Source organism: Podarcis raffonei, chromosome 1 (genome assembly GCF_027172205.1).
Source record: "Podarcis raffonei isolate rPodRaf1 chromosome 1, rPodRaf1.pri, whole genome shotgun sequence".
Lineage (NCBI taxonomy): Eukaryota > Metazoa > Chordata > Lepidosauria > Squamata > Lacertidae > Podarcis > Podarcis raffonei.
The window spans coordinates 117,132,484-117,156,998 of record NC_070602.1 but is presented as its reverse complement, the minus strand read 5'-3'; the positions used below and the strand labels follow the sequence as shown (position 1 = coordinate 117,156,998).

Below are 24,515 nucleotides of genomic sequence, written 5' to 3'. Positions count from 1 at the left end.
CCACTGTGCCACCTGCCAGTGGTGATGCACCTGTACCAGCACTGCAGTGCTGGCCTAGGCGCCGATACCCTGAAAGAGCTTGCAAGATCTCACCCACATGAGATATTTTGCTCTCTTCGACATCTTGCAAGACTTTGATAAGGTCTCGCAGGATATGAGCACCTATCCTGGCACCACTTCTCTGGCAGGGGTGTGGGCGTGGCAGGAGGTGCCCATGAGGGTGCTTTCTCGGGGGCTTCTGCTGCCTAAGGCAGTTACTTCACACCACTTCATAGGTGGGCTGGCCTTGCCGGAGGTCATTATGGGTATGCACACTGGGATCTGTTTACCTGTGAGCACACACCTTTAGTGTGTGTTTTTTAAAATTAAAAAAAAATACAAGTTTCTCAGTCTACCAGATTTTCACAAAACAGCAGCCGTGTGTGTGTTGCTCCAAGACAGGAAACCTGAGATCCATGGGTATTTGTTTACATGTACACATAACACCAAGGGATGCGGGTGGCACTGTGGGTTAAACCACAGAGCCTAGAACTTGCTGATCAGAAGATTGGCGGTTCGAATCCCCGCGATGGGGTGAGCTCCCATTGCTCAGTCCCTGCTCCTGCCAACCTAGCAGTTTGAAAGCACGTCAAAGTGCAAGTAGATAAATAGGTACCGCTCCAGCGGGAAGGTAAATGGCGTTTCCGTGTGTTGCTCTGGTTCGCCAGAAGCGGTTTAGTCATGCTGGCCACATGACCCGGAACCTGTACGCCGGCTCCCTCAGCCAATAAAGCGAGATGAGCACCGCAACCCCAGAGTCGGTCACGACTGGACCTAATGGTCAGGGGTCCCTTTAGCTTTACCTTACACATAACACCTGTGATCTACCATGCTTGCACAAAAGAGCAGTCCAAAAATAAAAATAATTGATGCATCACTCCAAACTAGGTAAGGATTTGGAGTTGGTCACATTTGGAGTTGTTGCCTGTCGCTTCATTTCCTCCCCCTTTCCTGTCCATCTCCTGGGCCCATGGGCGGAGCGAGGGGGGGGAGCAGAGGAATCCACAAATATTGAAAAGCATTGAAAACACTCAGTTATTACCAAGTGCCCCGATTTTCCAGGGCCGACCCTGATTTAGAGAAGCTGTCCCTGTTTCTGATTTGATCCCATTTTCCTTAGGATGTCCCTGTTTTCACTGGAGAAATGTTGTGGGGTATGGAGTTATCCCACCCTGAAGCTGTCTGAAGGCAATCCTGCATAGGGAGGTTTGTTTAATGTTTAATGCTTTATTGTGTTTTTATAGGTGTTGGAAGCTGCCCAGAGTGGCTGGGGCAACCCAGTAAGATGTGTGGGGTATAAATAGTAAAATTATCATTATGGAATGGGACGTCCCTATTTTCATTGGAGAAATGTTGGAGGGTATGCTGCAGATGAATCAGCTGTAAAGGGGTAGAGCATGAGACTCTTAAGCGCAGGGTTTGGGGTTTGAGCCCCACTTGGCGCAAAAGGTTCATGCATGGCAGCGGGTTGGACTAGATGACCCTTGTGCTCCCTTCCAACTCTACAATTCTGTGATTCTAGGTGCAGGTTGAAAAACGGAAAACACTCGTAGTTTAAATTCTATCATTGCTTGAACATTTGGCATAAGAGAAAGCTGTGTGCAGGGACCATCTGGGTATATTTTTTGAAGGACACACTTTCGGTCAAGCCTAAATACCAATTTTGCGCTGAGGAAGAATCTGATAAAAGAGCATGGGAAACAGGTGAAGTGATGCCACCTTTAAGATCAATGCAACTGTGTTGTGTGTCTTGCTCATCTATAGATAATTGGTGAGATCAGAATTGCTGTATATAACACCTCTTAACCTGAACATGTTAAAGGTGGGAAACCTTTGGTCTGTGGGCCAAATATTTGGCCTGTGAGTTGGTTTTGCGAAGCCATGTCCACTTGTCTTTTACTTGATACATGAATTGGAGGGGGTTGTACTAGATGGCCCTTGGTTTCTGTGATTCTATATGATGACCGGTGTGGGGCTGGTGAAGATACTGCTGGGCCAAAATGGGGTTTGCAGAGCCCTGCTGATTGTAAAATTCTGGTTGTCAGCTGGTCAATGCTTGCAGAGAGCTGTGCTTGGCATTTGAGGGGAGGGGCTATAACTCAGCTGATTGTCAGGGCTTCAGAGCAGGGCAGTCTGCAAACCCCAAAGATCATCTCATTCAATAATTTACATATAGTCCTAGGTTTTCATAAGTGTAGCATTTTTATACATTTAGCACAGGCTTCCTCAGCCTCGGCCCTCCAGATGTTTTTGGCCTACAACTCCCTTGATCCCCAGCTAGCAGGACCAGTGGTCAGGGATGCTGGGAATTGTAGTCTCAAAACATCTGGAGGGCTGAGGTTGAGGAAGCCTGATTTAGCACTTTAGAATGGCGTGTTTTTACGTACTTTATCTTCCTTACACCAACCTAGTATGATCACCCAGCATTATCCTAATTGTAGATGTACAGTTAAGGCTGAGAGTGTTGCTTACGGCCTCTTGCTGACTTCATGGCACAGCTAAAATTCAACCCACAAATTTCATATTCTCAGCAGTGCAATCCTGTGCATGTCTACCCAGAAGTAAGTCCCTTTGAGCACATCGGGGTTTATTCCCAGGTAAGTGAGCATAGGATTTCAACTTCATTCTCTTAGTCTGTAGTCCTATACTCACATTTCTTGGGAATAAGGTAAAGGTAAAGGGACCCCTGACCATTAGGTCCAGTCGTGACCGACTCTGGGGTTGTGCGCTCATCTCACTCTGTAGGCCGAGGGAGCCGGTGTTTGTCCTCAGACAGCTTCCAGGTCATGTGGCCAGCATGACTAAGCCACTTCTGGCGAACCAGAGCAGTGCACGGAAACGCCGTTTACCTTCCCGCCGGAGCGGTACCTATTTATCTACTTGCACTTTGACGTGCTTTTGAACTGCTAGGTTGGCAGGAGCTGGGACCAAACAACAGGAGCTCACCCCGTTGCAGGGATTTGAACTGCTGACCATCTGATCAGCAAGCCCTAGGCTCTGTGGTTTAACCCACAGCACCACCCACGTCCCTATTCTATTATTCCCTTATTCTTGGGAATAAGTCCCATCAAATGCAACAGGGCTTATGCACTGTGCTAGAGAACTTCATTTCAGCAAAACTTTGTTTCGCTCCAGGAACTGAGATGAAACAACTCTCATTCAACTCTTGAATATTTTATGTGAAATAAAGTAATGCATATATTGGAATGGGGAGCCTAAAGTGAAGAAAAACTGTGTTTGCAATGGGCTTAACAATATTTGAACTGCACCTCCCATTAAACATTAGCTTCTTTTCGTTCTGGAGGAGCAGAACGGAAGAGGAGAACTCCCTTTTCTTTGCCCTCAAGGCTCGGGTGAGCTGCCACAAGTACAAACATGTGCTTCCTTTGGGCATGGCTGCCGTATGCCATTGCTGGCGTCGACCCAGCATTTATCAACTTGCCTTTTGACTGCATTGTTTGTTGAGCTCTCTCACTTTTTGAGGGGTAGAAATAGACATAGCATCAAAAGCGTTCTTCACAAAAGCTTGGCTCCAGTTATGAGTGTAGAAACACTCACATTTAATATAAGATTGCAGCCCTTAACACACCTATTTGGAAGTCATATCCAGTTAAATAAATGTTTAGGACTGGGGCGTAAGGCTGTATTACTGTTTATAAAATGAAAGCCAATGGATCTCAGGCAAAGGACATCAGATATATTTACAGGGGCTCTTGGAGACTTTAAGAACATAAAAGCCCTCCTGGATCAAACCAAAGGTGACTAGTCCAGCATCCTATTCTCATGGTAGCCAACCAGATGCCTATAGAGTAATAATAGTAATAGTAGTAGTAGTAATAATAATAATAATAATAATAATTTTTAAAAAAACGTATTTATACATACATACCCTGTCCTTCTGGCTGGGTTTCCCTAGCCACCCTGGGCGGCTCCCAACAGAATATGAAAAACGTGAAAAAACATCAAACTTCCCTAAACAGGACTACCTTCAGATGTCTTCTAAAAGTCAGATAGTTGTTTATTTCCTTGACATCTGATAGGAGGGCATTCCACAGGGCGGGCGCCATTACTGAGAAGGCCCTCTGCCTGGTTCTCCGTAACCTCACTTCTCTCAGTGATGGAACCGCCAGAAGGCCCTCGGAGCTGGACCTTAGTGATGGGGGTGGAGATGTTTCTTCAGGTATACCAGCCTGAGGCTGTTCCTATGGGAAGCCTACAAGCAAGACGTGAGCACAATAGGGTTGGGCAATCTGCTTTTCAACGTCACAATATATCACCAGCTAAACGTCGCTATATAATGATATATCGCGATGTGTGAAATAAGGATGGAGCAATGTAGAGGCACTGGCTGGCTTCATGGTTTTCCCCACTTTGTGATTTTTGCATAGTATTTTGTTGTTTAGTCGTCTTTGTTGTGTCCGACTCTCTGTGACCCCATGAACCAGAGCATGCTTTGGAAACTCTCACTTCTTCTCAAAGCTTCTCCTTTTTTATGTCCATGGAGTTTTCTTGGCAAAATACTGGAGTGGTTTGCCAGTTCCTTCTCCGGTTGCATAGTATACACACACACATATCACGATTTGCAATATATTGCCAGGTCAAAAATTATGAAACCGCTATCACGATATGGACTTCAAACTAGTTTTGGACAATATATCAATATATTGCTCAGCCCTAGAGCGTGAGAGTTCTCTTCCAACTTTAACTGTCTTGAGGATTTTGTTTTATTTTTACAATCAAGTGGTATATAAACTTTATTAAACAAACAGAAAAACTTCAACAGGCATACTGGCTCTGACAGTGAAGGGTAGAGCATAGTAGTCATTGCAGCTTGTAGTCTTTTATCCATGAATTTGCCTAATACAAGCTGGTTTCAAGATTCATATAGTTCTGACAACCGCAGAAAAAATATTTATTAAATTTGTATACTGCCCTTCATCCGAAGATCTCGGGGCAGGTTCACAGCATAAAAATACAAAATGCATAATAGAAACAAGAACAAACTCAACCAAGCCCATAATCCCTGCCTCCCACCAACACATTTAAAAGGACATCAAGTGTTAATCAGCCCAAGGCCTGGTTGAAGAGGAATGTTTTCACTTCCTCAAATAGAAGAAGTGCTATCTTAAGTTGGCAGGGATATTTATACACCCATAGTTGTGGAAGGCTAAACATTATAAGGAAGGGAAATGAAATGCAAAAATGGAGGCTGTGATAAATATGTTCTTAAATGCATGTCAAATTATCCCTCTGTCCAATTGTAGCTCACTCAATAATGGAACGTTTCCATATTAAAAACATGTGAAACTTTCTTTGGAATAGTGAGGTCACCCCAGGATGTGCATCAGGTGAGGTGAGGTGAAGTGAGGTTCACATGGACTTAGAAAAACATATATATACTCGTCTCTTATGTTGATAAGGAGGGAGTTGGGAAGCCACATTTGCTTTTGTTTCTTACTACATCTTTATCTCACCTTTCCTCCAAGAAACCCAAGGCCTTGTATAGCCATGGTTCTTCCCAATGAGCCACCCATATTTTATTATCGCAACCACCCTGAGAGGTAGATTGACCCAGGTTGATCTGGCGAGCTTTGTGGATGAGTGCAGGCTTGAACCTAGGCTTTCTCAGTCCTAATGTGGCACCAGTCACATTCACACAATACATTTGAAGCAGTATAAGACGGGGTGAGCTCCTGTTGTTCGGTCCCTGCTGCTGCCAACCCAGCAGTTCGAAAGCACGTCAAAGTGTAAGTAGATAAATAGGTACCACTCCAGCGGGAAGGTAAACGGCGTTTCCGTGTGCTGCTCTGGTTCGCCAGAAGCGGCTTAGTAATGCTGGCCACATGACCCGGAAGGTCTACGCCGGCTCCCTCGGCCAATAAAGCGAGATGAGTGCCGCAACCCCAGAGTCGGTCACGATTGGACCTGGTGGTCAGGGGTCCCTTTACCTTTAACAGTCTTGGCTTCCCCCAAAGCAGTGGTGGAGCTTCAAGCTTTGGGGGCAGGTGAAGAGCAGGCAAGGTCGTGGCTGGCGCACGTCCTGGTAGCGTGGCACACTGCCCACAGGGGCGTGGCACACTGCCCACAGGGGGGGAGCTGCAATGGCACCCCACTGGGATTGTGCCGCTGGGGGGGTGCACTCCCCCTGCACCCCTGTTCCTCCACCAGTGCCCAAAAACATTATGGGAGTTGTTGTTAAGAGTGATGACAATTGTTAGGAGACCACTGTTCCACACACACAGCAGCAATTCCGGAGTGGTTTAACAATCGGGTCCTATTCACAGGGAGTTCTGTGGGGGGGAATAGAGGTTTCCTCACAACTCTTAATATCTTTAACAAACTACCACTCCCAGAATTCTTTGGGGGACGCCATGACTGTTTAAAGTGGTATCATACTGCTTCAAATGTATTGTGCGAATGTGGTCACTCTAACCGCGACACCACACTGGGCCTGAAAGCTATACTTTTCCTTGCTAAGTGTGGCAATGCTATACAGATATTAAGTCATAATATTACTACTTCAAAACAAAATATCAGAAACTGTTTGCCAGTTGATAGGAATCTTGTGCAATCTTGGTAGTCAGGAATATATATTGGCTAGTGTCCCCCAAATATTATTGTTTCCTGGTGACATTTAAAAATTTCCCGATACAGGGTTGCCTTCAGATGTCTTCTAAAAGTCAGATAGTTGTTTATTTCCTTGATATCTGATAGTGCATTTGGGGTCCGAATCATTTAAACACTAATGTGAGCACCTTAAATTGTGCCCAGTAACGAGCTGGCAAGCAACACAAACCAGGGGCCTGAAGACGAACATTTGGTTGATGGTTTGAAATCAAAATCTCTATTCAGCATTCTTATTGCTGTCAAGGGGCACCAAGCAGGTTACAACGTGTCCTCACGACCGCCCTGTGAAGTAAGGAAGGCAAGGAGATAGTGATTTACTCAAGGTTGAGAGAACTTAAGGGCTTGTATTCACAACAATGTGTTTCCTCCCAATCAAATCTTAACACCCAGTCGCTTCTCCTCATAGACACACCAAATTTTAGCGACATTATCCTTTTCTCCTTCAAGAGAGTCAGGATTAACTCTGTGATGCACTGCAGTGTGATGCACTGGAATGAGTGGAAATGTTTGTTAATCTAAAAAAAGTACCAAATGTAAACACAAGTTTAAGGTGCAATCTGTCTAGTTCAGCTGCTCTGTCACCTCCATTTGTTTCCTTGTGACGTGTTGTTTGCAAATCCCATGCAAGTCCCACAGAAAGTTTGGAGTGGGGATGTTAAGAAAGTGTGTGTGTGTTAGTGTGTATGGGAAGCAATGTTTGGTGTGCAGCGATTTAAGTGCTATGTGTGTAAAGCACTAGTTGACATACAGGGACTTCAGTTGATTTATAAGAGCAATGAATTGTTTGCAAATGGATTGCTTGCACACCCTGCCTTAAAAGAGTTCCTATACGCAGCAAATGTGCATATGCTGAATTACCGGTAGATAAACTGGTGGTTTCTTTGTTTCCTGTGAAAAACAGCTAGCTAGGTCTGAGCCCGCCTAACAACTCGGTGGCCTAAAGAACAATATAGGGGGCATTATTTGGGTTAATTTGTATGGCAGTGGTTGTTTTTTTTTTTTTTTTGGTCAGGAATCATTACCCCCTCTGTGTAACTGAAGAAAATTCAGTACGTGCTCTGGTGATGCACAGATCTCTCCCATGGTCAAATTTGTCTTTAGCATACATTTCTAATTTTGGGCGAGATTTGTGCGTTAGTACTTCACGGTGCTTGTTTTTTTCCAGATATGCAAAAGAGCAGAAGTCGCTCTTGCACCTGCAAAATCTGGAGAGAGGGCAGGAGAGAGTAGAATGTGTATCAGATATCTCTTTGCTCTTAAAAAAAACACCAGCCATCACGCCCACCTCCCCAATTATCTTTTGTAGCTGAAAAATAAGACCTGTGAGGCAGCTGGAAATTTGTCATAGGTGATTCAGTGGGGGAGGGGAAGGCAGTCATGGAGGCACAAGAATATGGCCAGGGCGAAAGTTGAAACTGCACATTTGTGGCCTTGTGTGATGTGACTGCGCCACACAAGTAGATTTTGTTTCTAAGAAAATGAATTCCAATTGTTGGGAATCACAAATATTGCACTTGAGTTGGGCCCTAAATGCAGGCTTCGCGTAGGCCACTGTGAGAACAGGATACTGGACTAGAAAGGCCTTTGGCCTGATCCAGCACGTTTTTCTTATGTCCTTAAAACATGTACAGATGTTCAGTAGGTTACTGTGTGTCCATGGTGCAGTTGTGTCATGTGCTCGGGCATACCAAAAGATAATTTTGTTTCTTGTTCTTCTGTATATTTTAATTTCTACTCAAACATTTAAGTGAGTCTCACAGCTCTGAAGTATTGGCCCGTTAGGGGAGGTCATGAGATTTCTTAAAAAACAGATTAGTTTCACTGCTCATAGATTAGCTTTATCTTTACACAGGTTGAGTAGTCTTAACGCATACATGAATCTTTTAAAGTGTGTATAAAAAGTGTGGTGTTGTATAAAAGACTGGCTACTAAACACCAAATACAGGCAGCGATCGATTTGCGTTCTGAGGCACTGTGCACTGGTGCAGTAGAATTGGAACACCCATTGAAAAAAACCTGCAAACCGCCTGTTCTGTGGTGTAGTGGTTAAGAGCGATAGACTCGTAATCTGGTGAACCAGGTTCGAGTCTCTGCTTTTCCACATGCAGCTGCTGGGTGACCTTGGGCTAGTCACACTTCTCTGAAGTCTCTCAGCCCCACTCACCTCACAGAGTGATAAAGCGGGATATCAAATCCAAACGCTACAAACTCTACTTTTTGTGACATTTTCTGCTCACTTCTGGGTTCGGTGTAATGTGCATGTGTGCAGTTACACACATATTGAATGTGCCTAAAATGGTCATTGTCTGTAAGCTTTTTGAAAAATGGACTTTATAATATCTTGGAATAGCAACTACATATTCAGCCATATATCTTTTACTTTGTGTTACAAATTGTTTTTTATTTTTGTTTGTATTTATCAGCTTACTTTTTCTACGACTCAGATGTTTCTGCGACTATGTATAGATTTTTTTTTTATTTTTTAAAAGATAGGAAGCATGGGTTGTGTGACAAATATAACCAATGTGCACAACTGGGAGGATAATTCTGATCCATGTATCCTGAATAAAGTAGTAATGAATACAGATATTTGGGGAAATCCTTTCATAAGCATGCATCAGATGAAAAGAAAACTGTTTGCTGCAGTTCATCCATCTTGCTTGTGGAAAATAAAGTGTGGCATATGGCTGCAATCCTAAACACACTTACTTGGAGTCAAGTTCCATTAAAATCAGTAAGTCTTACTTCCAAGTACATGTGCACAGAATTGTGCTGTAAAGCATGCTACTGGGTTGCAACTATTTTGAGTTTAAGTGAACTTGAGCATACCTTAATTAAATGTGTAGTGATTCTAATCCACTTTATTTTGTTCACTTACTTAAAAGATTTAAACTCCATTTTTCCATCTATGGTCCCCAAGGTGACTTACAAACAGAATAAAATAATGCAAGGAGCCTGTTCGGGGGGGTCAAGTTCGTCCGGGGGGTCCGGCACACTTCCTCCGCGCAGCTCTGCTCTTCCCCCCTGGAACCTTTGACTCCAGCAGAGTAAACACAGCAGAAGCAGAAGCAGGAACGTTCTGTCGTGTGGTAATAACTCAGGCTGAAACACAGCAATCTCCTTATCTTTAAAGTCTTTATTGCTGTACAGGTCAACACATCGTAAATCTTCCCGGTGAGACGCAACTCATGTTGCTCCTTTCTCCATGGAGCTTAACACGCAGACTGAAAACACACGGAGAAATCCACGCCCCTTCCGTGTTCTCTGCCCGCCCTCAGAATGTGAGGCGTCATCACTCAGAACTCTTAACCCTGTAAGCTCTGAGCCCCCTCAACACCCCCTCTCGAATCACATTCTGAGAGGACTTCTGAGTGTTCAACACCTTCCCCATTGCCTTCCGCCCCTTCCTGGCATCGTTGTTAGGCACCTGTTGAACCTCACAAACCTCAGGTTCGCACTGTGCGAAACCAACCCACGCATTTGTGACCTGGAACCTCTCAGGTGGAATTCCCTTTGTCGCCCGCGATGACCGCCTGGGCACAAACTGGGGTGCTCCTCCTGACCCACTGGGGCCAGCATGTGCGTCTTCCTCATCAGAAGACTCCCCCTCTGACTTGACACGTCTGTGAGCTTTCTCCATTATACGCACAGGAGATGAGGGCTCACTCTTGGACACTCCCTTAACAACCTGTGGAGACGCCCTACTCTGTTCAGGGTCCTGGTCTCCACCAGCAGGTTCAGGCTCTGGCTCTCTTTCCTCCTCAGAGTCGGACAGACAATCTGAGTGAACGTTAGAGCTCGCTTTGCGCCTAGCCCAGCCATCATGCTCAAAGAACTCAGCCTGTTTACTGACCAGAAGCTTGGTCTGATCACCTTCTGGGTATGCGAATCTCCACCCCTTGGTCGCGGGTTCATACCCACAGAAGATCATTTCCTGGTACTTTGGACCACCTTCTTGCTGCAACCACTTTGGTACAGGCACCATGGCCCTGCTACCGAAAGTGCGAAAGAAATGCACAAGCGGCTTCTGTCCGTTGAGCAAGAAATATGGGGTGTCACCTACCACTGCATTGTAGCACCTGTTCATCGAGAAATTGGCCGTTTTTACCGCCTCCCCCCAAAAACTGTGAGGCAAACCAGAGTCATCCAGTAGAATTTCGGATGCTCGAACCAGGGCTTTACTCCTCAGCTCTGCCACGCCACTCTCCTGAGGAGAAGTCACCTTGTGACGTATCCCCCTCTGGCGAAAGAAACCCTTTAGAGCAGACCCAGTGACCTCTGAACCTCGGTCACATTTGAACCCTTGCACCTTGGTGGAGAACCTCTGTTCCACCTCAGCAACCCAATCTTTGATCAGTTGCGCTGCGTCCTCCTTAGCTTTCAGCGTGAAAGCCCATGCGTTCCTAGTAAAATCATCTGTCAGCACCATCAGCCACTTGGCCTTGCCCAGACTTGGCTGTGGCATACCTATAAGGTCTGCATGCACAAGCTCAAAAGGCTTTGTGGTGACTCTCTCTACACTGGGATCATTAAACCCCTTGTTTCTGGCTTTCCTGCAAGCCTTGCACTTCAAAGGTTTACCACATTCTTTTACCTTGCAACCTTTGGTGCACTCTGATAACATCTGGACGTCCTCACAGGACCCATGTGACATTCTTTTGTGCCACACGCAAGCACACGACACATGAGTGTGGTCAGTGGCTTTCCCCTCACCCTCGAGAGGTGATTCCAGAACAAAGAGGTTGTTCTGATTTTTTCCAACACTTACGAGCTCCTTCCCATCTCTGGAAATTGTACAAACATCTTTTTCAAAACTCACAGAATATCCCTCCTGTAAAAGAGAAGGTACAGACAGCAAGCAATGCTTTATCTCAGGGAGAACATAAACCTTCAATTCAGCCTGTAAAAAAGAGACAAACAAGTTAGAAATATGGGTTACACGCCCCCGTGCACCTGTAGCAAATCTAACAGTTTTATCAGTTGAAACAGCTCTGCAGTTCCACATTTGTCCATCAGGTGGCGCTGTTACCAAATGGGCATTCGCAGCTGAGTCAACAACCCAACGTAGGACCCTCCCCCCTCTGGAGTTGTCCTTCTTTGTTGCCTTAGCAACCGACTTCCTGCTCCCCCCGACCTTGGAGCTCTCGTTGCAGGTGGTGTTGCTGTCCAGAACCGCCATCGCCGCAGTCAGCTGATAAGCTTTCTCACGCCTGCTCCCTCTGTTGCCATGGAAACCCGGCTGGTTCCCATGGGAAGTGTCCTTGGGACTTTCCTGCCCTGGCTTCCTTGCTCTCTGTGGGCAGCTCCATCGCAGGTGCTCCGGAGAACCGCAAACAAAACAGCAACGAATGGAAAACTTTTCAAACTTGCCTTTGGACGTCAGCGCCCCCCCAACCTTTCCAGCAGCTCTCCTTGAGGCTTTTCTGCTGTTGGGAAAATGGCTTTTGGCTTGTGCTGTGGTTTCTCTGCAAACCCCTCTCAGCTCCTGCCAAACAGCCTGGGCACCCTCAAGACCCTTGGACTGGCCTTCCTGGCCTGCACCCCCAAACTTGGGTGCACAGTCTCCAGAGGAACAGCTTGCCTCTGCTTTCCTCTTCCCAGCTTCCAGCAGCTTTCCAGCACACGGCTGCCTGTCTCTCTGGCGTGTCAAAGCATCGCAGCAGCTTTTAGACACGGCTCCAGCCCACTTTGGGCTTCCAGGGCGTCCCACAGCCCCTCCTTGACTCTCTGGGCGTTCCCCAGCTTCTGTGCAGCTTCTGGCCCCGTCTGGGCGTCCCTCAGGCTGGCGTCTAGCCCCCTCTGGTGTGGCTCCCACTCTCATCAGTGCCTGCCGACCGACCCAGGGCTCCTTCCCGTCTGCCTCTTCAAAAGGGACTGCACGCGATTCATGGCTGTCTGCCATCTCTCCCCGGGGGCCCAGCTTACTCACGAGTACCTCCCGGTCCGGCAGATCCTTCCCAGCGAGCTCCCTTCGCTCCAGCTGGCTCCAGCTACTCCTTAGCTGGCCTTTGGCTGCTGGCCTCTTTGCCTGCAGTTTCTCTTTCCCAGCGTCTCATCAGCTGGCCTCTGACTGCAGCCTCCTCACACGCACGAACGTTGCTTATCTTTATTGCTGATCCCCATAACCTGTTCGGGGGGGTCAAGTTCGTCCGGGGGGTCCGGCACACTTCCTCCGCGCAGCTCTGCTCTTCCCCCCTGGAACCTTTGACTCCAGCAGAGTAAACACAGCAGAAGCAGAAGCAGGAACGTTCTGTCGTGTGGTAATAACTCAGGCTGAAACACAGCAATCTCCTTATCTTTAAAGTCTTTATTGCTGTACAGATCAACACATCGTAAATCTTCCCGGTGAGACGCAACTCATGTTGCTCCTTTCTCCATGGAGCTTAACACGCAGACTGAAAACACACGGAGAAATCCACGCCCCTTCCGTGTTCTCTGCCCGCCCTCAGAATGTGAGGCGTCATCACTCAGAACTCTTAACCCTGTAAGTTCTGAGCCCCCTCAACAGAGCCATCTATAGTCACGGTCTCAGGCAGAATCTGAGAATCTTTTAGCAGTGCTAACAAGAGAATAGGATTGGTGGTTCGGGATTAATTTGATTTTGTGACCTTGAGAGCTTTAATTCGAAGGAGATTGTATTTCAGGTTCCCAGTTGTGCTTGACCTGTACAGTCTTCCATTCACACCCTAGCTTTCCCCCCATTTTATTTTTATTTTTGGAAAGGATCAATCGCTCTTCCTAATTTCATCTCTATACGCCACAACCTCATTAAATAAGAGAGACTTGATAAGGGTAGAAGCATTTGTTTCACCTACCAGGATGAGTGGGTGTAGCAATCCTCAGAGCTCATTTGTGGCTTTTGAAAAGTGACATTATTTATTTGTTTAAAAAAAGAGTTGCGTCAAGATGTCAGAGTCCAGTTCTACCGTGGGGGTTTAATTCAAGTGACAGCTGGCTTCTGTATTTGGCATGAGCTTTCAATCTGTGAACCAACCCCACCTGTTTTTTGCCAGGCGATTGGATCTTCACAATAAATAAAACACATAAGAGGGGAAAATGAGATACAAGGCTGTATAGATTAGCAAGACTTTACCGAATATGCACTGATCATGATTCAGAAACTTGATGCCATGTTTCTTCATACTGATATTGCATCCAAAGCCCCATGGATCCACTGAGAGGCCCAGTCTTCAGGCCTGGAGCTGGTGCAGCAAAAATAGATAAATAAATAGCACGACAACATCAACCCTCCCTCCAATTTTCCACCCTGGCCAGCATTAGCTGGTGGAGCTTTGGGTGCAGCAGTTGATCTTCCTCACTGCTCCGCAGCTGGAGTTTTGGATTATTCGGCCTCAAAGTATAGAAAGCTGCTTTACACTGAATCGGACCATTGGGTCCATCTAGCTCAGGGAGCAGGTGTTGAGGCTGGAGACATTCCCTGCCCCTACCTGGAGATGCTGAGGATGAAACTGGGGTGGGGGCTTCTACATGAACCATCTGCCCTACCACTGACCTATAGTCCTTCCCCTTTTGGTATATTTGGTTTTGATGAGTCATCTTGTGAGTGTTCCACTCTGATCGGCAGAAAATAATGAATAAATGTGCTCGCTCAGCACTGGGTAGGAGCCAAAGTCTTGCCACGACTTCGGCATGTCGTGAAGTGGCCATTGCGGCAGGGAGCATTGGTTCATTTGTTGCCTAAGCATCATGCGCACTTTCACTCTCTTCCCCCTCCACCCTGCTAAACAGCAGCAGCAGAATGTCGGCGATGAAATGGCTGCTCTTTGGGCAAATGCTGGGCCTCAAAAATAATTCAGAGCAGCACCAGTCTACTTTAGGCTTTAGATTGTGACAGAAATTGTCCACTCGTCATGTCCCAGAAGCTGTTTTCACTAACTGCTTCTTGGAATTCTTGCTAAGACAATGCTCTCATTCACCCCACACTCTGAATGAGGACTCAGCAATTGGTTTCATTTTTTAAAACCATGGTAATCTCTAGTTCTCTCCGAATTTTCACTTAATCTTTCCTGTAAAGTTTTACATGCTTAAGATTCTTCAACATTGCTGGTGAGTAACTCATATTTGAAATCCCGAGTTTAATACTGGGATCAAATAAAGGAACAGTCCCCCCCCCATTTCCTCTGAGAAAGGAGAAAAGTGTACAGAGAAAAGTGTGATTTTGAGCAATAAAAGGAGAAGGTGCTTAATTCTTTCCCAGCCACCTGATTTCCCATTCACAATTCCTGCTAAGCTGCTTTCCCTCCCATGCCATTCCAGATGCATGTTTTACATGAGAGCAGATAACCCAAAGAAGAGCCTTGCTAGATCAAGCCTAGCATCCTGTTTCCGGCAGTGGCCAATTAGATGCTTCTGGTGAGCTCGCAAGCAGGATATGAGGGCAACCGCCTTTACCTTGCAGATGTGGCAGTTGCAGTTAAATGCAGAGCTGCAGGATAGAACCAGCTATGTAGAACAGCTCTTTGAAGAACAATGCTCTTGAAAATCCTTTCTCAGAAATACTTGAAAGCAGAGTAATTTCACTCACCTCTTCATGTATTCAGGCCAAAAATTGCATGCAGTGTTGGGGGTGAATGGTCGCGGGCCAGTTGGCTTTAATACTACAAGTCATGGCTGGGTTTACCCTTGTTCTGAAGCTCTGCACAAAAAGAATGTTACAGTGGTACCTTGGCTCTCGAACTTAATCCATTCCGGGAGTCTGTTCGACTCCCAAAACCGTTTGAAAACCAAGGTGTGGCTTCCGATCGGCTGTAGGAGCTTCCTGCACTCAAGCAAAAGCTGTGTTGGATGTTTGGCTTCCGAAAAATGTTCGCAAACCGGAACACTGACTTCTGGGTTAGCGGCGTTCGGGAGCCGATTTGTTCGGCAACTAAGCCGTTCGAGAACCAAGGTACCACTGTACTCTTAAACTGACTAAAGGATCTAAAATATGGAGATCTCCCACCTTCATTAGAAATTTTAGAAACCCCAGAGATTTGAAATAGTTCATTGGATTTTCTACTTCAGTACTTGCCAGACATCACCTTGGTTCAGATGTCATTCATTTATGTATGTATGCCATTTATTTATGTAAGCCACTCTCTGTGTGGCTTACACAAATCAGTGCTGAGATGGTCCCTGCCCTCAGGTTCATGAACTAAAAAGATATAACAGCAAGAAATGGGAGGGAAGAAAGTTCATGAGCAAGCCATGCTTTGAACATTGGGGTCCAGGGCCTCTCCAATTGTCTCCTGCCCTTCCTGGTTCACAATAAATGTAGCTCGCTGTGAAGTCCAAATCAGGCAAAAGGCCATTACCACTAACTGTAGTTCCCCTCTTAATCAAAAATAGAAACCATGGTTTGGAATGGGTTTTCAGTTGTGGTTTGGAGGCAAACTATGGTTTGTGGCAGCAATAGTTTGCTTGATTTGGAGATTGTGGTAAACTAGATTACCATGGAATTGTGGGATGGGGTGGGGTGGAAGTCAGAGTTCATGAGGAGAAAAGGAAAGATAACGATGGAGCATGTAGGGCATGAGACATGATCCTGATAGTTTGACCATGACATTTAAACAAGGTTACTGTGCTGTGTTTGATGCCGTGACAGTTTTAAAGCTGCCTGTAATTTTATTTAAGACAGGCAGGGTATTACACTGTGGTGACGAAGTGGAAGTATATAATCCTTACTGGAATGCAATTCAATTATAACGGCTAAGTTAAGTAGCTTTAGGTTATTATACATTGGTTCTGTCATCTTCATTTGGGTAAGGAGTTGGCAGAGGCACTACTGAGATCAGAGATCAGTGTACGGAATATCAATGCACATCTTATTTTATTAACATATAAATCAACCTCGTATATCCTGATAAAACTTAAAGTGATGTTCTCATCGTATGAAAAGTGGCTCTGAGGGGGGAAAGTGTGTCTAGAAACTGCACTGGGACGTGCCTAGACGGAGGACTGACGTATAGAAGGTGAGCTACCAGTTTGATGGCTCCTGGCCATTGTAGCAAAGACCATAAATCGTCAAGTGGAGATAGGCATTTCCACCTGTTAAGGGATCTGTGACTGGCTGTTGCATGTCCATAATTACAGACTTACATCTTTTTTATGCTGTAGTCTTCAAAAACCAGAATCCACCTTTAGCCCAAGAGTGCATTTGGGGACCCCCATCTTTACTTATTGTACTGCTGTTTTTGCAAACCATCTTAGATCAGGCTGTAACACAGGGGGGGGGGTGGTCATGACCCACCTGTACAAGCCCAGTGTACAATGTTGTACAGCAGGGATAGGAAACCTCAGGTTCAGGGGCTCAATTGCTGCTCTCCAGGCTTCACCCCTCACTGGACTTGCTTCACAGTCTCTTTCAATGCTTTTGGGAGTGGCTGCCGAGACCATATAACACTGGTTCTGAAAGATCTTCATTGGCTCCCAGCACATTTCCCAGCACAATTCAAAGTGTTGGTGCTGACCTTTAAAGCCCTAAATGGCTTCGGTCCAGTATACCTGAAGGAGTGTCTCCACCCCCATCATCCAGCCTGGACACTGAGGTCCAGCACCGAGGGCATTCTGGCGGTTCCTTCGCTGTGAGAAGTGAGGTTACAGGGAACCAGGCAGAGGGCCTTCTCGGTAGTGGCGCCTGCCCTGTGGAACGCCCTCCCAGCAGATGTCAAGGCAATTAGCAACTATTTTACTTTTAAAAGACAACTGAAAGCGGCCCTGTTTAGGGAAGTTTCTAATGATTGATGCTTTATTGTTTTTAATATTCGGTTGGAAGCTGCCCAGAACGGCTGGGGAAACCCCGCCAGATGGGCAGGGTATAAATAAATATTATTATTATTATTATTATTATTATTATTATTATGATGCCTTCCTAGAACATGTTTTTGAACTCTGAAAATGCCTGCCAGGATGGAGCATATAGAGGTGTGTGTTTGTTTGTAGAAACTAGCCAACTCTACAAAGGTAAAATTTACACTCATTGCTCCACCCACTTTTGCCTCTAGCTCCACCCACTGTTGGCACATGACCCCTGGAGAGTTGCCCATAAGGGAATGCTGCCTTCTGGGTGAAAAAAGGGTTCTCTGCTCCTGCTGTACGGTGTTTCTCTCAGCAAGCATACTGCTGCAAGTACATTTGAGATGTGGGTAGGACAACACATCTACCGTAGTATTCTACTTGGAATATAGCAATGGAAGCCAAGACAAGGATAGCAGAACAGTAAAAACAGAGTTGGATCCATCAAAGTGTTTACTGAATCAAGGTCAAAGTTGTGTGTGCAGGCGAATCTAGATTCCTAAAATGAAGACCTCCAGATTCTAGATTGCATTCTGCAATTTCAATGCACAAGGATGAGTTTCAGTCCAGTTATGAAACCTGAAGGACAAACGAAGCATTAGTTCGTGGAATTAAGTAAGGCTGCAAGCTTTGGTCTACTTACTTGGAAGCAATATCCACTGAATACAGTGAGACTTGTCTCTAAATAGAAGATAGCCCTTCAAAGCCCCAGGGGAAAGAGTGCAGAGTGGAGACTGTGCTAAAAAAACCACCCATTGATTCTCTGCATATTTTATAGGTTCCAAATGCATGTCTCTGTTATAATGTTTTCCCTTCTGGGCCTGACCAATAATACATTTCTTTTCAACTGGGCTGAGCACTAAAGGAGCACTGGTTCCTAATTCAGTAGTCTCTCTTGGAACTATTAAAAATAGCTAAATCCAAGAACAGGTGCGTACAAGAGATAGTAAAGAGGGAGGCCAGGGAAAACGAAAAACCAGCTGTTCTGTTCTTCCTTTTCAGACTAGGCTGATGTAGACACGAAGAGACAGATGGGCAGACCTTTGCCATGCAGCCAGAGACAGGCAACACAATCCTGTCTCTTCCTTAAATGTAAACCTTTTGTCTTCAGTGAAGTTGTTAATGAATGAATCATTCCTTTGTATAAAAGGGTCATCATTTCTTTAAAAAACAAAACAAAACAATAGCCAGAGCTAGCTAGCCTAATAAGGAAAGCATCTGAACTGAGAATTTGAAATTTAATGGGATTAGCTAAAATTTAACTAGTTGCGATGAAACTTTTCTGAAAAGGCTAGTTAATCAACCTACAGTTGGTGATGGTGTTTCTCTTTAGCGACCCTGCCTGGCCACCCTCGTTCCTCTTTTTCTATGCCTTTTTGTTCTCTGAAAGATAGAAATGTTGTATTAGCTGTCAGCTCCAGAGCAATCTTGCCCTTGTGTTGTTGCTGTTAAAAAGTTATTCCCCTCTTTCCCGCTCCACAAAGGAGTAGGTCAGAGCAGCATGCAAATATAAAAAGCAGACTTTTAAGAACGATCTAACCTTGAAAACGTAGGTCAGCTTCAATAACAGCAGCAAAAAGCAAAAAAACTCAGAAAGAGCAGCATTAACAAGCACCCTACTCTTTCAAACACTTCTTTTATTTGTTTTGCTTTTATTTGTTTTGTGCTTGGGAAACCATCATGGTAATGGATGGGCAAATTGACTTTGGGGAGAACCACCACCAAGAAGTCTCTGTCTCCGTTAGCCAGCCACCTTGCCTTGGAAAGGGGTAGGGAGAGGGAGAAAGTACTAAAAGTTGGACCCTGGTGGGAAATTTTAACAACCAGGCAGGTTCACATGGAGACCATTTAATGCTTTGTGGATCACAACCAACATACTGAATTGTGCCAGAAAACAAACTGATAGCCAGCAATGCTGTTTAACTATCATATATTGTTGCTTTGCTGTCTCATTTCAATATGGCATTGACAACTTATTTCAGCATCCTATCTGTTACTTAAAAATGTGAGTGGATACCAAAGTTTCCATGGAAATAGGTGTAGAAAAACCAGCTGTCCTAGCAATTCTAAGTGGAGGTAGAATTCTTGTGGACTATTGCTTGTTATAGTTTTGGGACCATTCACTCAACTGAACAGCACTATTTCCCCCCCATATAATCATAGACTCCAGAGAAATCAAGAGTGTGAATAAATATGTATATATGTTGTATGTTGTATGTACTTAAAAGCAGTTATGTAATTTTTAAAATTTCAAAAAAAAATCTTACGTGATTGCATAACTAGGGAGAGCTGCAACAAGGCTGCTTCATAAATGTTAACATAATCAACTTCTTTTTATCATTTCTCGTATGTCTAATAACAGAACAGAGTGCTTTCTAGATCCAGCTCCATCTTGTCAGGGTCCTTCATCGCAACAAAAATAAAACAAGACATTGTCCGCTTCACGTTCTCAGTTCTTTGGCAACCTAATATAAACTAACATTTTGTAAAGCCACAAAGTGTGGCAATTCCCACTATTCCTTTTTCTTTCTTGTTAAAAATCTAGCCAGAGAGGATTTACCAGGCAGTCCCATTATAATTGGGAAAAGAACTAGTAAAACCAAAGTGAGATGGAAGCAGAATAAAAATGAGGTAAAAATAAAAGAAGTATTCTCACATCGAGGGAGGAGAGCCATACCGAAAACACAGAGCTATCAAATGAATGGTTTGGCGCCGAATATTTCACTCTAAAAGACAATTACAGCTCAGGCCTTGCTATTGATTTCAGTGGGAATTTGGCTACCAGCCTTTGGTTTGGGTGTAGAAAGCCCTACACAGCTTGGAACCAGAATACCTGAAAGATAGGTGCCTCACCCTTTATATGCCCTATTGATCACTGTGTTCTGTGTTCCTACCAATAACACCTTAACTAGGAGGTCCATTCTGCACAATGTAGGAAATGGGAATGGTCAAAATGTAAACGAAGGGGACATTGGTGAGGTGAAAAGGGAGAAGGGAATGTGGAAGAAGGTAGGGTGGCAAGCAGGGGTGCCAGCCCTTAGTCTTATATATTTGTGTTTCTCTAACATTTAGGTCTTCTTAGAGACTATCTTTAAAGACAGCATATCTCATCTCTGGACTGCTGTTGCGAATTGGAACGAACCTTTTATGCGTTCCGTATCTGTGTATACCTGGTTGGGGTTTTGTGTCTCACGGTCTTTCCAATGAATAGTCCAATAAATAGTCATTGAAAGTTGTTGTCGAAAACGAACCTGTTGCCTTTGGGTTTCATAAGGTGGTGTAGCAATCGAGATTTTAAGGGTCGCAAAACTAAAAGCTGTGGGGGTTTTTTCAATTCTCTTTCCGTCCTGCCACCCAGGCAGGTTTTCCGTTGACCGACAGTGGTGGTCCAGAGAACTTTAAGCCTTCTTAGGTTAAGGCAGCGACGTGGTGGAGCTCGATAAAATTTTTGAATTGTCCTGAGAATGTTCCTCAAGACAAACCCAAGTCAGTTAGACACACACACTGTGTGTGGGTGGGTTGAAGTTCAAAAGGAAATGCATATTTGCTTAGGGAACACCCAGTCCTGTCAGCCAACAGCTACTAGCGTGCTTATCAGCGGCATGTGATAAATTTCACCTTGATTCCTCTTTTATCGCCCTTTAAATATATGTGCTATAAAAGAAACTTGTAGGCATATTTCATTTCCTCCCTTTCTTAAAAAGTAAAAGGAAAATATATTTGTATGCATGTATTACACACACACACACACTTATACACATATATATTTAATAACTTTGGTTTCTTCTAGATTTGACTTCTTTCGGTCTGATCCTGTGCTTTCTGTCTTAGAAGTAAATGCCGCTGAGTTCAGTGGAACTTGCAGGTACAGCAGTTCCAGGGAATCTTTTTTGGAGAAGAAGTTTTTACTTTCTTTCCAAGGAGCTGAAGAGGAAGATGATTCAATGGTTATTCATAATAATACAGGTTGTGAAAAGTCCAGTGATTGACAGGCGGTACAGGACAAACAAAAGGAAGCACTTCAGACAGTGTTGATTAATTTATTGAATTCACGGCCATAAAATGTGGGCATGGCCTCTGGCTTTTAATGACTTTTAAAGAAAGGGATTAGATTAGACATTTCCATGGAGGACGGGTCTTTCAGAGACTGCAAGTCAGGGAAGTTGAATGAAACAGGCCTGTCCAGAGAGAGAATATGCAGAGACAAACATCCAGTAATGAGATTACCAAGGGTAGTTGGGAGGCCAACTTGGATATACATTTGACCCTGACTGTCTACATATTTCTCTGCCCACTGACCCTTCATAGCAGAAGTGGCGAGTCCTGCTTCGAAACTGGGACCGTTTCTAGCAAGTAAATGTGTGGTGCTGCCATATTCAGGATTGGACTCCTCGTTGACATCCGTCTTGTCTCAAAAGACAATGGAGTGCGCCTCTGGGGTTGAAAAGTCCAATGGCTGTATTAGCAACACCGAAGGGACCTCCCTGTGGCACAAGCCTGGGGCTCCGTATATGGAAGTCCTGGGCTTCCCAGATGACAAGACTCCTCCCTGGTGTGGTGTAGTGGTTAAGAGCAGTAGTCTCGTAATCTGGTGAACCAGGTTCGCTTCCCTGCTCCTCCACATGCAGCTTCTGGGTGACCTTGGGCGAGTCACCCTTCTTTGAAGTCTCTCAGACCCACTCACCTCATAGAGTGTTTGTTGTGGGGGAGGAAGGGAAAGGAGAATGTTAGCTGCTTTGAGACTCCTTCGGGTAGTGATAAAGCGGGATATCAAATCCAAACTCTTCTTCTTCTTCCTCCCTTCTCGGCCTCGCTGATGTGATCCAAAGGAAAGCGGAGCAATACGTTTGGCACCTGCTTGACGGCAGGTTTTGCTGAAAGGAGGCGTACAAGACATCATCCAGCCGTCTTATGGACGCCCCTACAGATTTGTGTAGGGCAGTTTGTTTTTCAAAGAGGGCCAGATTTGATGAAGGGAAGGGCCGTGAGGGCCGACCAATGTTGTTGACCTTTTTTTAGGATTTTACCCCAAGAAATAAACTGCCACAGGGGCCACATTAAACCAACCAGCGGGCCGGATTAGGCCCCTGAAACGGGCTTTGGACATTCCTGGGGTAGAGTGATGGGGTCTGGCTTTGGGTGGGGGTCAAAAGTAGCCTTCAAGGCATCTCTATCTGCCCTTTAAGACTCTCACCAGTCCACACTTATCTTAGTCCTTTTTCTATTCAAAACCTCACTCCAAATAACAAATTCCATTGGAGATAGAAAATTAGCTTACCAGGGCTCACCAGGTCTGCTCTGCTGGCTTTTTAATGGAGGGAGTTGGAGGAGCATTTAAAAAGCAACGGAGCATAGTTACCTGGTCTCTGAAGCGGTATGATCCATACTGCTATCAGACCATTACTCTTACCACCTTGTTCTGCTGAACTTGTAGATAAGACCCAAGTCCAGTTTTAGGACAATATAGGCTTGTTGCACCTGGAGTAGGCTAGAGCTGGGAAGAGGGGTGGAATGCAGCAACATTTATATTGTCACCGTGCCCACCATGCGAAGAACAGCTCAGGTAGGAAGTTGGTGTTCCACGCCAATCTCTGACACATCTTGCAATATTTTTTTTTCCTTTTCAATAATTTTTTTATTAGATTTTCCACAATGATAACACAAACCACAAAGCAAAATGATACACAAAAACAGAAAAAGAGCAAGAAAAAAAAGGGAACAATAAACAGATAAACAATAACAACAAACTTAATTCTTCACAAATCCAACCTTTTAAACATCTTGGTTGACTTCCTCAAATCCCTCCCTTCTGAGTTTCCCTGTAATTAAAAGTAACAGCTTTCAAATATCATTACTAAACTAAAACAATTTCCAATTATAGTCCATCTTATTCACTTTTCTTAACATTCTAAATCCCATTAATTTAATTATAACTTACTTTAATCCTAGGCCTATTTGTTTCTTTCAAGTAATTTCTAATTTTTTATATTGCAATATTTATTCAAATAGTCCTTAAATTTCCTCCAGTCCTCTTGAAACTCCTCTTCTTTCTATGCAATATGTTATTTGTGGGAAACAGCCTGTGCCCTCCAAACTAGACAGAAGCGGAATTGTAAAACAAATAAATGTAAAATGTACACATACAGTCGTACCTTGGAAGTCGAACAGAATCCATTCTGGAAGTCCATTTGACTTCCAAAATGTTCAGAAACCAAAGCACGGCTTCTGATTGGCTGCAGGAAGCTCCTGGAGCCAATCGGAAGCCGTGGAAGCTCCGTTGGACGTTCAGCTTCCAAAAATAGTTCACAAACCGGAACAGTCACTTCCAGGTTTGCGGTGTTCGGGAGCCAAAACGTTCGAGAACTAAGCTGTTCGAAAACCAAGGTACGACCATTGCATTTTATTTTCTTCTGCAAATTTTTGGAAGTTCAGCTTTCCTCCACCCCGGTTTTGGCATTTCCTTTTGCGAAATTCCCCCACTGTCCATTCCTCAGACGGAGTTCTGCTGTTTGTCTCTCAACAGGTTGCTGGTTGGTGCCCCTCGAGAAAGAGGATTCCCATCACAGCTAGCCAACAGAACTGGAGGGTTGTACAGCTGTGACATCGCAACTCCAAATGCGAAATGCACACGGATAAAATTCGATGAGAAAGGTGAGCTCAGCAATATCTAGACTTCGTTCTGTTCTGTTTTACGCAAGGTTCAAACGCTCATTTTTTAAAAAAAATAATAAACTATTTGGGAGGGGTGGAATCCTATTTGTTGCTTTAATTTATGCTCTGGGAAGTTATTGACCATTATTTGAGAACAGTGCCATGGTGCCTCTGACTAAGACATGGGCACAGAACCCATATTTTCCTAAATCAGCATGGTATGCTGTTGTTGGGCAACTCTCTTTCATTTCTAGGAAGGTTACGCAGAAGAACTTCCTGATGCTTGTGTCCTTTTTAATAAAGCAAGTTTTTATTAAAGCTTTTTCATAAATAACACAACAGATGTTGGTACTGACCTTTAAAGTCCTAAACCGCCTCGGCCCAGTATACCTGAAGGAGCGTCC

General features: G+C 44.7%; 1 protein-coding gene across 3 annotated transcripts in view; it reads left to right on the top strand.

Annotated features, from left to right (window-relative positions):
* ITGA6 (integrin subunit alpha 6) overlaps nucleotides 1-24,515 on the top strand; it is a 65,008-nt gene that overhangs the window by 2,599 nt on the left and 37,894 nt on the right. For all 3 annotated transcript variants that reach the window (XM_053359511.1, XM_053359496.1, XM_053359503.1), the window contains exon 2: nucleotides 23,984-24,111. In XM_053359511.1, coding sequence (XP_053215486.1) covers nucleotides 23,984-24,111 — 128 coding nt within the window. The remainder of the gene's footprint in view (nucleotides 1-23,983; nucleotides 24,112-24,515) is intronic.